This window comes from Pavona decussata, unplaced genomic scaffold (genome assembly GCF_977016875.1).
Source record: "Pavona decussata unplaced genomic scaffold, jaPavDecu1.1 SCAFFOLD_13, whole genome shotgun sequence".
Classification (NCBI taxonomy): domain Eukaryota; kingdom Metazoa; phylum Cnidaria; class Anthozoa; order Scleractinia; family Agariciidae; genus Pavona; species Pavona decussata.
This window is the reverse complement of record NW_028145436.1, coordinates 1,431,989-1,444,581: the sequence shown is the minus strand read 5'-3', so window position 1 is coordinate 1,444,581 and position 12,593 is coordinate 1,431,989. Positions and strand designations below refer to the sequence as shown.

At 39.0% G+C, this 12,593-nt stretch overlaps 1 protein-coding gene across 3 annotated transcripts in view; it reads left to right on the top strand.

Moving 5' to 3' along the window:
- The first annotated feature begins 3,063 nt into the window (after nt 1–3,063).
- LOC146487803 (AP-5 complex subunit mu-1-like) overlaps nt 3,064–12,593 on the top strand; it is a 21,229-nt gene continuing 11,699 nt past the window's right edge. Inside the window, exons 1-5 of one of the 3 annotated variants that reach the window (XM_085127245.1) lie at nt 3,064–3,368; nt 6,788–6,929; nt 7,805–7,906; nt 9,459–9,532; nt 11,540–11,615. In XM_085127245.1, the coding sequence (XP_084983371.1) occupies nt 3,199–3,368; nt 6,788–6,929; nt 7,805–7,906; nt 9,459–9,532; nt 11,540–11,615 (564 nt within the window). In that variant the 5' untranslated portion in view covers nt 3,064–3,198. Of the gene's footprint in view, nt 3,369–4,889; nt 5,088–6,787; nt 6,930–7,804; nt 7,907–9,458; nt 9,533–11,539; nt 11,616–12,593 lie in introns of those variants that run through there. The other 2 variants (XM_085127254.1, XM_085127261.1) reach the window with 2 other exon arrangements.

Here is a 12,593-nt window from a genome sequence, read left to right as displayed (position 1 = left end):
CCTACTTGGCTTGTACAAAATTACTTCTCAGAATAAAACTATTATTGTGTATTAATAAAGTTTACTCAAACGTCATGGGTATTGTCCAAAATGGTACACAAAAAAATTCTTCAATCCTTCGACTTAAAATCACTTCAGACTTGATGTGCTGACAGTATTAATTGGGTAATGCAGAAACCATTTTCAAACAACCAAATCCATCATTACAATACAAGGCACGCGAACTCCTTTCGTCTACCGTTATGTAGAACAAATATCCGGCAATTCTCCGTTTTTTATCAAGATCTGAAATTTTTTAACTCTCTTTCTCCTGAGATTACTGGCTCTTCATCTCTCGCGTCCTTTAGGAAAAAACTTAAAAGTTCTATTATCATCAACTACTTATGCTAAGGGTGTACAAATATGGCTTGTCAATACTTCATTTAACCGTATTGTCTAGGTTCAGTCATCATTTATTTCTCTGGGAGGGAACCTAAGTTTTACAAGCCCCATGGTTTTTATTAGGTTCCCTCGCCACTTCTATTCTATCTCTTGCACTTTAATCACGATAACTGTAATCATTTGTAACCATTGTAATTATTGTAATTTATTAATCACTGTAACTTGTGTGTGGCAAATAAACTATTAAATAAATAAACTAAATAAATCACTTTGTTGTGACATGCAAAATGATACTGATCTATAAGAAAATGTTGGTATATAGTCAAGATGATGATGATGATGATGGAGATGATGCAGATGATCACAATGATGATGGTGTTCCATATTACAACCCTTCTTGCACCAACATGTATGGCATTCATTTTTTTATCATACAACTACAGCTGTATTCTTTAAAATGCTAGCTTAACTGCGCGTATATACCTGTTTAGCTGTGGTGGTTGAGGTAAGGCCAGGCAGGTGTGGAGAATTTGATGAATCATTTTAATCCCAAATTTTAGAAATTGAACTGTCATTAAATATTAAGATTTGACTGCACTTGGCAGTACCCTTATTTTGCGCCCTGCGGTGATCTATAATTTTGAACCAAAAATAATTTTTACAGAAGTCAGAATTAATGCTACGCCCTAGATCTGCTCAGCGTTCTCCCTCCCTCATTTGTCCTGCACTTTAAATGAATTTTTTCTCACAGACGGCCCTAAAAAATACTATCCATATTTTCATTAATAACTAAAATAGTAAGGAAAAGAGCTTCATTGATTAAATTTACACAAACACCACTTTGACCTAAATAATCAATTTCCAAATCTTTACCATAAAGTAATGACGCTATTGAATGTTCTACGAAACATTGAAACTCAGTTCTCTTCTTTAAGTTCACATCAACAGTCCAGTAGATCCTAATGCGCTGCATGTCCATTGCTTGCACTGCCACTAGTATGAAGAACATGTTGGGCCATTTCATTCACAGCATTACCAAACTCTTCGGTAATAATCTCAGGATCTGATAACACAGTGGCATCTCCCTGAACTCCGACAATGACTTTTCCTGCATAACTGAAAATGGACAGGCCCACTCCAATGTTGTCCTTCTGAGGAGGCCAAAATGTCATGTATTTAATGTGGGAGCCTTTCACAGTAAGCATGTGCTGTGGACCAGGGACATTTGAAAGAACACAGCTCGCCTTTTGGGTCAGAAAGGTTAAGATTTTATGAATCAAAAACTCTGGACACAGTTCATTTGCAAGGAAGATGATAGCAGCTGAGCTTAGAGGATCACCAGAGACTTTAAATTCATCCATACGGGCTTTTGTTTCGTATAGCTGCTTGAGAACACCTTCTGTAGCTACTGCTAGCTTGGGAAAAACTAACGAGAACTTATTTTCCATGGTGAGTTTCCTTGATTTTGATGAGCGCACATCTACTGGAACTGATGCAGTGAAATCATCTGGATTAGCCACACCTTTTCTCTGGAAGTACCTCCTTAGCGCTAGAGAAAGGCAAGACGTCAACACATCATTGACAGTGGTACCTGTGGCTGTTTTGATCTGTTTGATCAACTGAAGTTTAAATTCTTCATGCCATGTAACTGTTTTTACCCCACTGACATCACGCCCATGCAAAATGGATTGGTCAGCAAAATTGAGAAGCAATTTTAAAAGGTACCTGGGTGTATTCAACAGTGCCTTTGCCAAGAGAAGTGACCTGCCATTGGCTGAAAATTTTTGTGGCTCTTTTTCAGGGGTTGCTTGATCTGGTAGTTTGTTGACAAGGAATCTTACCAAGGAAATTCCGTCAGCCAGTGAATGACTCATTCTAAAGACTATTGCCAAATCATTGTCGCCAAAGTTTGTTGGAACGCAGCAGTAATACCAGGGCGGCCTTCCATCAGGGAAAGGTTCATTGCTTAGCTTGGAAACAATCTCTGCCAATTGATCTTTTGAACAGGGCACCTCGCCCTCCCATTTGAACACGTGATTTTCAATCCGGAAGGATTTGTCTTCCTGGAAAAAGTATTGGAAGAACCCAGGTCGAATACAGCAGCGAACTCTGTGATACGCTAGCGCTCCATCGTCTCTCTTTGTCTCAACCATCCGTTCTAGAACCGCTTGACGAAAGTTTTTTAGTCCCTCTTCAAAGCTTCCATCATTTTCGGCACAAAGCAAGGCGTTGATAGCGAGTTGGTTCTCGTGGGACGATTGTTGCCACAAAGCGTCCATCCCGCTCAGAGCGACTCCACCAGTGGTTGTGTTTACTATAACACGCTCGGTCATCTTCAAGATGTAGTAAACCACGATCAATGGAAGTAATGGAACTAAAACAGCGAGAAGGATTGCGTAGCTGAGCAAGCATTCTCCCAAGAACCAAGCAATCGATAGAATCAAAGAGATCGACCCCAGGCGGGTTTTCCTGTGAGCTATCCGTGGATCGCTTTTTGTGAAGGAAACACCGTTTGTCTCGATGTTCCCATTTTCCTCGCCATTGCAGAGGTCTTTTTTCACAGTCGAATTATCTCCCATACTCGATGTTTCGGTGAAACGTGCTAATAAAAACGAACTCTTCAAATTAACGTCTGCACTACAATTTGCACAAATTTATTTTGTTGCGCCCACAAAGTTCAAAGGTTCTGTCGACATATATCTGAATCCCGATTGGTCAATATCTGGTTTTGTTTTGAAATTTAGACCGGAAATTGTTGCCATTCACGTGAGATAGAAACTGTATTTTATCCCCTTAAAAGCCAAAATAATGCTCTAAATGGAGGCTGTTTGGAGTGGACTCTTCTCTTTAAGCCACATCTTCTGGAAATTTGGAAAATTTGTGGAAATCAATTTGAGATATTTTGTCTATCGTCAAACGTGCCGCATGAAGAAACCGGAAGCGAATTATGGATTCCACATTCAGGATTTGGCCTTCAATGACCTTCAGTAGGTGTAAAGCGCAGCAAGAGTAGCAAGAGAAGGAACGGGGAATCTTTAAAAGCAGCAATCTTTAATAGAAAATAAAAGCGGAAATCCTTAAAATGAGAATCTTTTGAATGAATCTTTGGAATCTTTGAAAGCGGGTTGTTTGTCTTCACATGTATCTGTTTTCGTTGATTTTTTTTTTTTTCACGCCAACTCCGCTGGATTTTTCTCAGTGTAACACGAGACAACCTTGAGAAAAACAGACGCGACGTCTTGCAAACATATGGATCAAATAACGCGTAGACAGTTTTTAAAAATCCCACAATGTCGTGCTGGGTGCATGCCTGATGTCGTGCGACAACCTAGCCTCTTTTGTTTAGGGTGAATGAATCGATGAAGTCGACAGACGAACCTAAAAGCTGGCAATTTTTTAACAACGACTAACTCGACCGTCTTCCAGGACAGTGTCCTGGAATCTGTCCTTATTTTGTCACAAAGACGGCTCTGAATGACCTTTGTCCTATCGCATCTTCCCACATCTTGCTCTCCGGACTCTCCGAGATCACTCCACTTTTGTCCTCACAAGACCACATGACATGTAGAAAGAGTACAGTGGAACCTCGATTTGTGAGCACATGACGGTTAATCTTTCATTCTCTGCCTCAACTTGAACCCCTTCGCAGGGCCCGTTCGTACCTGTTCTTTTTCTGGATAGTTTGGCAACATAACACAAATTTAACGAATTGGAATAATCGCGAAGTAGTGCAAGTGACAGGAACTTATATTTTCAAGTGACGTTTTCGTTGGCGTTGCCGCCGTGGTCGAGTACTGTATTTTATAAGATTGCCATGAAATTCTAAATCTTCTTGAAGTCTTACGTAATACGTCACGAAAACCCCGCTGCCATCAATTTTATTCTATTTTTATCGTCGACAACAAATGCAGTCTGAAATGTCAGCCGTCTCCTTCCCCTAACCCACACCCCCTGGGGGCTAGGGGGAGGAGAAACTGACATTTCAGACTACAACAACGTTAACGGAATGCAGAATTATTACAATCCCCTGCGTTGGCTTCAAAGAATAATCCTCGGTTTATTTTGATTCATGTGTTTGCTCGGTCTCTGTCTGTCTCAACGGTTGTCTCGTGTTACGCTGCGAAAACTTCAGCCAACCACTGGTTTCCGATCAGTGGCGCGACAAACAGATCATAAACATAAACCAATAACCCGCTTTCAAAGATTCTCCATTTCAATGCCCATTGAAAAGATTCCGGCTTTTAAAGATTTCCCACTTTAAGGATTTCCGCTTTTTAAAGATTCCTGTTTTTACATATTCCATATTCCCACTTTTAAAGATTCCCTCTTTCAAAGATTCCCCGTTCCCCGTTCCCCGTTCCCCGTTCCCCGTTCCCCGTTCCCCGTTCCCCGTTCCCCGTTCCCCGTTCCCCGTTCCCCATTCCCCGTTCCCCGTTCCCGCTCCCTGGGGAAATTCATATTTTTCGTTCTCAACGTTCTCTGTGTTAAAGATAACCGTGCAGGATCTGGGTCCTCATTTCCGATTTACGACAAAATGGCGGAAAGACTTTCGGCCTCAGACGCGGCAGAATTTCCGATGGTACCAAAATTCAATTCTTCACTTAATTTAATTGTCAGAGTTTAAGGAAGATTTCCCCAATGAGCTTGCGGGGCATTTGGGTGTTTTCCACTTTCGAGAAGGATGCCCAATATGTGCTTTTCTCCCGGTAAGTTTAGCTCAGTCAATTCTATGCGTTACAAATCCTGTCCGGCATTTGTTATTTTGTCTTTGGATCACTGGAAGTACCCCACGGTGGAGTCAATCAATACATGCAAAAATCCCACGGTATAGCTTACAAGAGAAGAAGACTTGTTACGAGTTGAATAATTCCCTCTTCAGTGCTGACACTACTCCAATCTCCAGGTCAAAATAAACTCTCTCATTTCTTGTTTGCTGACTCGAGACAAAATGCCCGACAACTGTCACGCTTGAAGTTGACAGATGGAAGTAAGGTTATTTTTTCCATCTTATGATTTTGACATTTTTTTTTTGTAAATATATACTAATCAACTGCACTACCCGCCTAGATTAGCCTATGCTATTTGCGGGCTAGTGCATTCTTGCCTTACCTTCGTGAAAAATGTGCTTTAATAAATTGAATTGAATTGAATTGAATATGATTGCCTGTTTTAACAGGCAATCATGTTTTAACATGATTAAAAGCTTAGTATAAATTAGAGCTTACCCTGTGCCGTTCCAAAGGTTGGATTGATTTGTACGTATCAGTTGATCCACCGCATATAGATGTGAAGACCAGTTCATGCTCTCAAAGTGATAGCTGTAAACTGCTTTGAGTCATTTGAACACTTCGAAGGACTTTGATAAGAAAATTATAAGACATTTTATATTTGATCTGCGATCAAAGATTTTTCAAAGGCACTGCCTCCAGTAGCCTGAGTAAGCACATGTTGTTTCACGTTGTCACCGCCAATGGTCTCCCAGTAAAATGATGTCTGAGTAACAACTGCAGAAATACCCTACTGATGATGTAATTTCTATCCAGATCAGGATAGTAATTCTGACAGATTGAAACAAATTTCCAGCCCACACATAGTTTACTGATTTTTTAGCATATGATATTATTTGTATATAGGACCTCCATTGATAACAGTAATTTCATTGTAAATTAGCTGAAGGTGCTACCCTATTCAAATAAAGCTATCATCCATCCATCCATCCATCCACAATGCATGATGTTTGATAATTGTTTGACTGGTTTTCAAGATCAAACCTTATTCTAAAATGGCTGGCATTTTAATAATCTTTTGTTCATATTCAAATTAGCCCTTCTTGCCTTGTTCAAGGTAAAATAATCTTTTGATTTTTGTGTTTAAGAACGAGTCAAGAATACAAACAAAAGCATATTAAGATGGCAACCATTTTGGAATAAGTTTATTATTATAGAACTTGGGACCTGCCAAGAAATTTTTGTCTCATCAGAGATTCTTCAAATTAAATTATTGCTAGAAAAATATCTGAGAACAAATGAAATATCCTCCAATCGACTGAATTAAAGATGTCAATATTATATTGTTTGAAGGTATGTTGATTTTTTGGCTTTGATGAAAGTCTGGAAAGAACTTGACGTCAACATTTTCTTATCCTTATTGGAGGGTTTTATGCAAGACCATCAAAAGTGACTTTTTTGCATTGCTCCAGATGAGGTCTAGTTTGGGACACTCAGACACTGTTTATCCTGTAAGAAATTAACTTAGCCGTGCAAGTTTTGCAGCAAAATGCTATTAAAATAAACAACAAATTAGCTATAGTTATTACTTTTCTTTAAAACACAACCAACCTACACAATAAAGGACACTGTTTGAACTATAACCACCAAAGCTAAAAGGAAGCATTTTGTTTTTGTAGACGCTTTCCTACGGTCGAACGTCGAGCAGTGTTGCACCAGGAGGGAACTAGTTTAATATCAATCCCTGGTGACGTGGAGCTTTGTAATGCTGTTCTTAGAGAGTTGGGATTAAGAAGAAACCAAGGGGGGGACTTGGATGAGGTTTGTGCACAAGAGTAGCCTGGAACTTAACAACGACGATTGCAACGCCAATGAAAACCTTACCTGAAGATATAACTTTTTCATGAATGTGCTGCTTCATAATAATAAGTTATTGTTTCGACCAGTTCAACTTTTGCAGAAATGGCGAACTACTCCTACCACATTGGTAGGAGTGGCATTCAAGTTAAGAAAGAGAATGAAAAATTTACCATCAGGGAACATGAGTTGAATCTCCACAAAACCTCGAATTTGGTCAATTTACCACAAAGAAATGTACAAAATTTAAAACGTACATGTTAGTGATTGTTTTTGCTCATTAAACTTATTGTTTTGTGTCATTGACATTCGTGTCAGCTCCTTACTGGTAAGCTCCTTATTGTTTGGTGTGTGTTAACTGCCCCATGCGGACCATATATGTGGCGTTTTTTTTCCATATTGAAGCTTTATTTTCTATGAAAAATGCATGGTTACCCCCAATTTTCTTTTTGGATACCAAGAGCACATTCTAAGTTCTGTTTTCTCCACATAGTTTTAAACCACGCAAAACTATCCCTATATTAGTAGGCATGCGCAGAACTTCTGTATGCGCAGTAACAAAAGTAGGCACCATCCTTAAATTAGGGATCTTTAATTTTTTATCCAGTTTTGAACTTTAAAAGTTGGCCTGGGATTAGAATAATCAAGGACTTACAGTGTAACTTGAGAGGAAGTGATCTTATATGTTTGGATTTGGATTTGGTTTGGTATACTGTAAAGTCCCACTTTGTGCTGTCTAATACCTCATCCACTTTTATTTGAAAGGGGTTACAGCAAATGCTATTTTGTTGGTGTTTTGAATGGTTATTTGTTAATTGAAGAGTATTGTCTTGATTTAGTTTGACAAAGATGTTGATTCCTGTAGCAAGCCAGAACACAAGCCTGTCCTTGATGTGAGAGCTAAAACTGGTTCGTTGTGGCCTGTTGTTGTAATTGAAAAGGTAAGTATAAGTATAAGCATGGGGAGTGGTCACCCAGTCTCCCAATTCAGGGGCTCATGTTAAAAATTCTTGACTAAAGGAAAAAAAACATTGAATACATTATATATCTGAGCTGATTTTCCAGAAGGTGGCTACAGAAATTGACGTTTTTGTTACCTTTTCTTAAGATATTTATTTATTTATTTTTTTTTTTTAGCGTTTCTTATTGAATTTCACATCAGTAACTTAATAGATTACAATGGTCATTAGCAAATATTTATAAAAACAAAATATTTTTCTCCTACCTGTCCCCCCCACCCCCTCCCTCCCTGATTTGCTAACCTAGCCCCACTCTCTCTCAAACGTCTTCTAACCGCGCAACGATTTGGCTTTGAATTCGGCGCGCGCTCTGAGATCAGAACTAAGTCATTAGACCTAGCGTTTCGTTTGGCTTCCTGAAGCAAAGTTTTCCTGAGGACATCATTAAGTCTAGTGAGGGAAAAGTCTTACGAGTGCAGTTCCTGCCTCGTCTAATATGCTTGCTACCAGTAGTCCTCTTTAAAGCTAAACGAGTAATTTTCAGTTACTCGGGCTTGGACTATTAAAGGCTTGTATATTGTGGGCTTTGCTTGAGGAGGTGACAGTCTTTGGCTTGAAAAAGTAGGTCTTAGGGATGAGTTCTATTTGGGCAACGTGAAATTTTCGCGAATTTTTCACCCAGCCAAAGACTTAGTATATTTTTGTGGTGGAAAAGGGCGCTAACCCTGCCCTTTTCAAATGTTGATTTCAACATCCAGGATATAAGCTGATATGGAAAACACTAGCAAGAATGGGCAAGGATTTTCTCTTCAAGAAGCGTGAGTTTGAAAAGCTGTTCTATTATTTTTCGCCGTTATAACTGTAGCGTTGTTAGGCTAGTCATCGATTAGTTGAGAAGTGCGATTTTGGTCGGATTTCCGGACTCAATGTCATAAATAATTTCCAGATGTTCGTTCGGCGTGATTCTCATTACGTCTTGAACTTATAATTAACACGGAAAATCAATTTAAGACGCTGTCTTGCCCCGATTAAGCCGATTCTTTTGTGGAAGGCTAGTCTTGAGCGCTTAAAGACCGGGTCTTGGTTGAGATTTAAGATGCGTTGGTGCCGTTAATAATTACCAAGTGTCACACTTGTTTAGTCGGATCACAGGTCATGTCTCATTTCACTCGGGTGTCAATGTCACGTCTAATTCCAAAGAAAAGCCCCTCTTTTCTCTTTCATAGTATTTCCTGACCTTAATTACTTTCTTGTGATGAACCGTAACTGGAGTATTGTTAATGACTAGCATATTCCTTCAGCTTAGAAAGTCTCAAAATGTGCTCAATTTCTGTAGCCACCTTTTTGAAAATCAGCTCAGATATATACATCATTAAACACTGATCTAAGTCTTTCTAAAACTAAAAAGAAATTGAGGATTAAGTAACCAATACTAAGTCCTAATAAGAAAAGTTACAATGCTGTTGATTTTGCAAATCAATAGTAACTTAAAATTTATTGATTTGTTAATCAGAAGTTGTTTTTTAATTTGTAGTTTGGGCTGGTATTTGCTTGTATTCCATTGGTAGAAAATGACCTGACGAATGGTAATCCACCACTTGTCAAACTGTGAGTACCCCATCCTTTATATAACCAGTAGTTTGGTTCGAATAATGCTCCGTGTTGTTCTTTGGTAAAGTCTATTGTGTTGTTGTTCTACACCACCATGTTCATATTGTATTCATTCTATTATTTTGGCTCATCCATGACGAATCACTCCAGATTGGTTGTGAAACTCATTAAAATGAAATATCATGGATGAGCGCAAAATTCCCGACAGTTGAAGCGCTGGGGGCATAACCCATACGTATGTTGCATTTCAGATCACCATGCAGGGTTTGAGCTAGGATTTGATCACTGGGGAACAATTTGTCCCCTGGGCTAAAATTTTGGGGGACATTTTTATTTTTAGGGGGACAGACAAATTAATTTTTAGTTGTTTTTTTACGTTGATACAGGCAAGCCAACAAAAACATTTTTTTAGCTGATCCTTGTAATACAAGAACAGTGATCAATACAAACAAGAAAAGTTAAGTTATTGGTGTCAAGACTTTTTTTTGCTCGTCATATTGAAACAGATCAGGATCAATGACTACTTTATACTTCAAAACATTTCACAGCAGAATCTCGTCTCGGCATCCCCTTGAAGACTTTTGTAAACAATTCCTTTCTTAATTACTGGTAGACGTACATGTACTAATTCTTCTGTTGGTTCTAGCCCAAACATCAAGGGCTGTAGAAAAGTCAAAGTGCCTAACCCTAGTTTGTCAATGTTAGACTTCAGAACAGTAGCAATAGCATCTAGCATACCTTCCGCACTTTGATGAGAATGATAGGTAGCATTTCCTCCCACTCGAAGAAATCTTCTTAACACTTTTGAGGCCAACTTCATCCAGAAAATTGAGTAGTGAGTCATACTTGACTGTGGCTATGTCCTCCTTGGCCAGCCAGTAGGGGGCTCTCATTGCTGTGAGGATGGCTTCCGATTGTTCTCTAAGAACACGTTGCTGTGTGTTGCTGAATGTATCCGTCATAGCTTCTTCATTAACAGCATCCCCATGTTCTTAACAGTCTTTATGTCTTTACAGAGTTGAGGTTCTAAAATTGGTACACACTTCTGCCGATACAAAGGGGTTTGTCTTCTTAGATTTCCAACAAAAATAGCAGAACATTGCCTCTTTCTCATAGTGCAACCATGTGTGATCTCGCAACCAAGTTTTCTGGAAACTTCGTGATTTTTTCGGTTTCCTTTGATCCTCATCCGTTTCTTCCTGATTAATACACTATTCTTCTTCTGTATCATTTTTCTCTGATTCAGTCTGGCTTCGATTTGGAGCGAAAAAGCTTTCTGTTGTGAAACGTGACTTGAGAATGAACTTTGGAAGAACGATGTGCAGTAAAATATACTTTCCACGTTCTGTTTAGCTTGCAATTTCTGGGATCCCTTCGTGTCTGCTTCCTTTCAAGTTTTTTCCCTAAATTTTGAAGGGGACAAATTGTCCCCTTAGCCATTTTTTTAAGGGACAATTTCAATTGCAGTGCGAGATTGGCGCAATGGCGCGGCCTGGCTCAAACCCTGGATCACTTTTTATTGTATTACATGTAGCTCAGATTCTTTAGAGTTTTTGAATATGGCCTTGAATTCCTTGAGGGTACATTGCTTCCATGTTTTATCTGCTACTTTGTGTTTCGTTTGCAGTAAAAACCTATGATATGGGCAAGACTTTCAGTTTTATCACAAAACAAAGCTTTGCTCCAATGTTTTATCTGCTACTTTATGTTTTGTTTTCAATAAAAAGCTAATTTGATTATGGGCAAGATTTTCGTTTTTATCACAAAGTGAAGCACTAAGTAGCCAATAAAACACAACTTCAAGGCCACATGCAAAAACCCTTACCAGTGAATCTGAGCTAAAACAATAAAAAATGATCTGAAATACACCATACATGGAGTTCAGTCATGCCCAGAGCTCTTCAATTCATACAGTGGTAAGTCAAAACTAAAATCATGAAGTTTACAGAACATTTTGCTTTATTTAACAAATGAATGTATTTTTTTGTTGTTGTTTAATTAAAGGCCTGGTGTGTCCTTGGGTTATTCTTTGCTTCATTCTATGGTCGACTTTGTGGGTAGCTGGACATCCAAAGACCAGGTACAGGAGAATCAGTGGATAAAACTAATGGGGCTTAAGACATAATGTCATTGAAATTATACCATAATTATTTGATTAACCGCCCACCTTCAAATAAGTGCACACCTCAAATAAATGCCAAGTGCCCACCCTTGAATAAGCACCCACCCCACCCCCTCCCAACAAAATACATTTCTGTACTAGCCCAGTGTGAAGTAAAAGGAGTGTAAGTTGTGTTCTAAAATTGGTTTTAGAAACAGTAGTCAATGAACTTTTATGTTGTTTTTGTTAGATTTTTCACTTTGTTTTGTCTTTTTGAAGTGAAATAAAGTTGTTATCCCTTGTTTTGTTATCCTCTAAAAATGTCTTTGCTTGCTGAAAATGTTGGGAAAATAATAAGCGCCCACCCTCATGGGGCCAACATTAAACAAACGCCCAGGCCTGTGGTTAATCGAATAAATGCGGTACATTTACTTTAATAATCGGCCAACCCAATCAAAACAATTAGAATAAAGTAGGCTATCTGTAAAGCACCCTATGGGCCATTGTTAATAGGAATATACACAAGTAATGACACAAGTCTGTTGGATACTGATTAGCATTGTTTCCTGGCGAATCAGCGCTGTACTTTAAGCTATTGTGTAGTTCCAGAAAATATTCATTCCCCCCCCCCCTCCCCCCCACCATCTTCACAGAAGGGATCTTCACTGAGAACCCCTACCCCTCTGGGAATTCTATTTTAGCTTAATACTTCCCTTTCGATTCTTTGGGCTTTGACAACCCAGCACACCCTGGAATCACCAATCCTTTCTGTGGAAGGGGAGGGGAGAATAGCCTGTGGGTGGTGGGGGGATAGCCTGTGAGAGGCCGGGGGGTGGGGGGGTGGGTGGTAGCAGGAGATATGGATATGTTGTGGAACTACATATTGTATTAGACAAAATAAAAATATAATATTTAAAAAGACTTACATGTACCAGTTTGTCAGCAAGAAGACCAGAA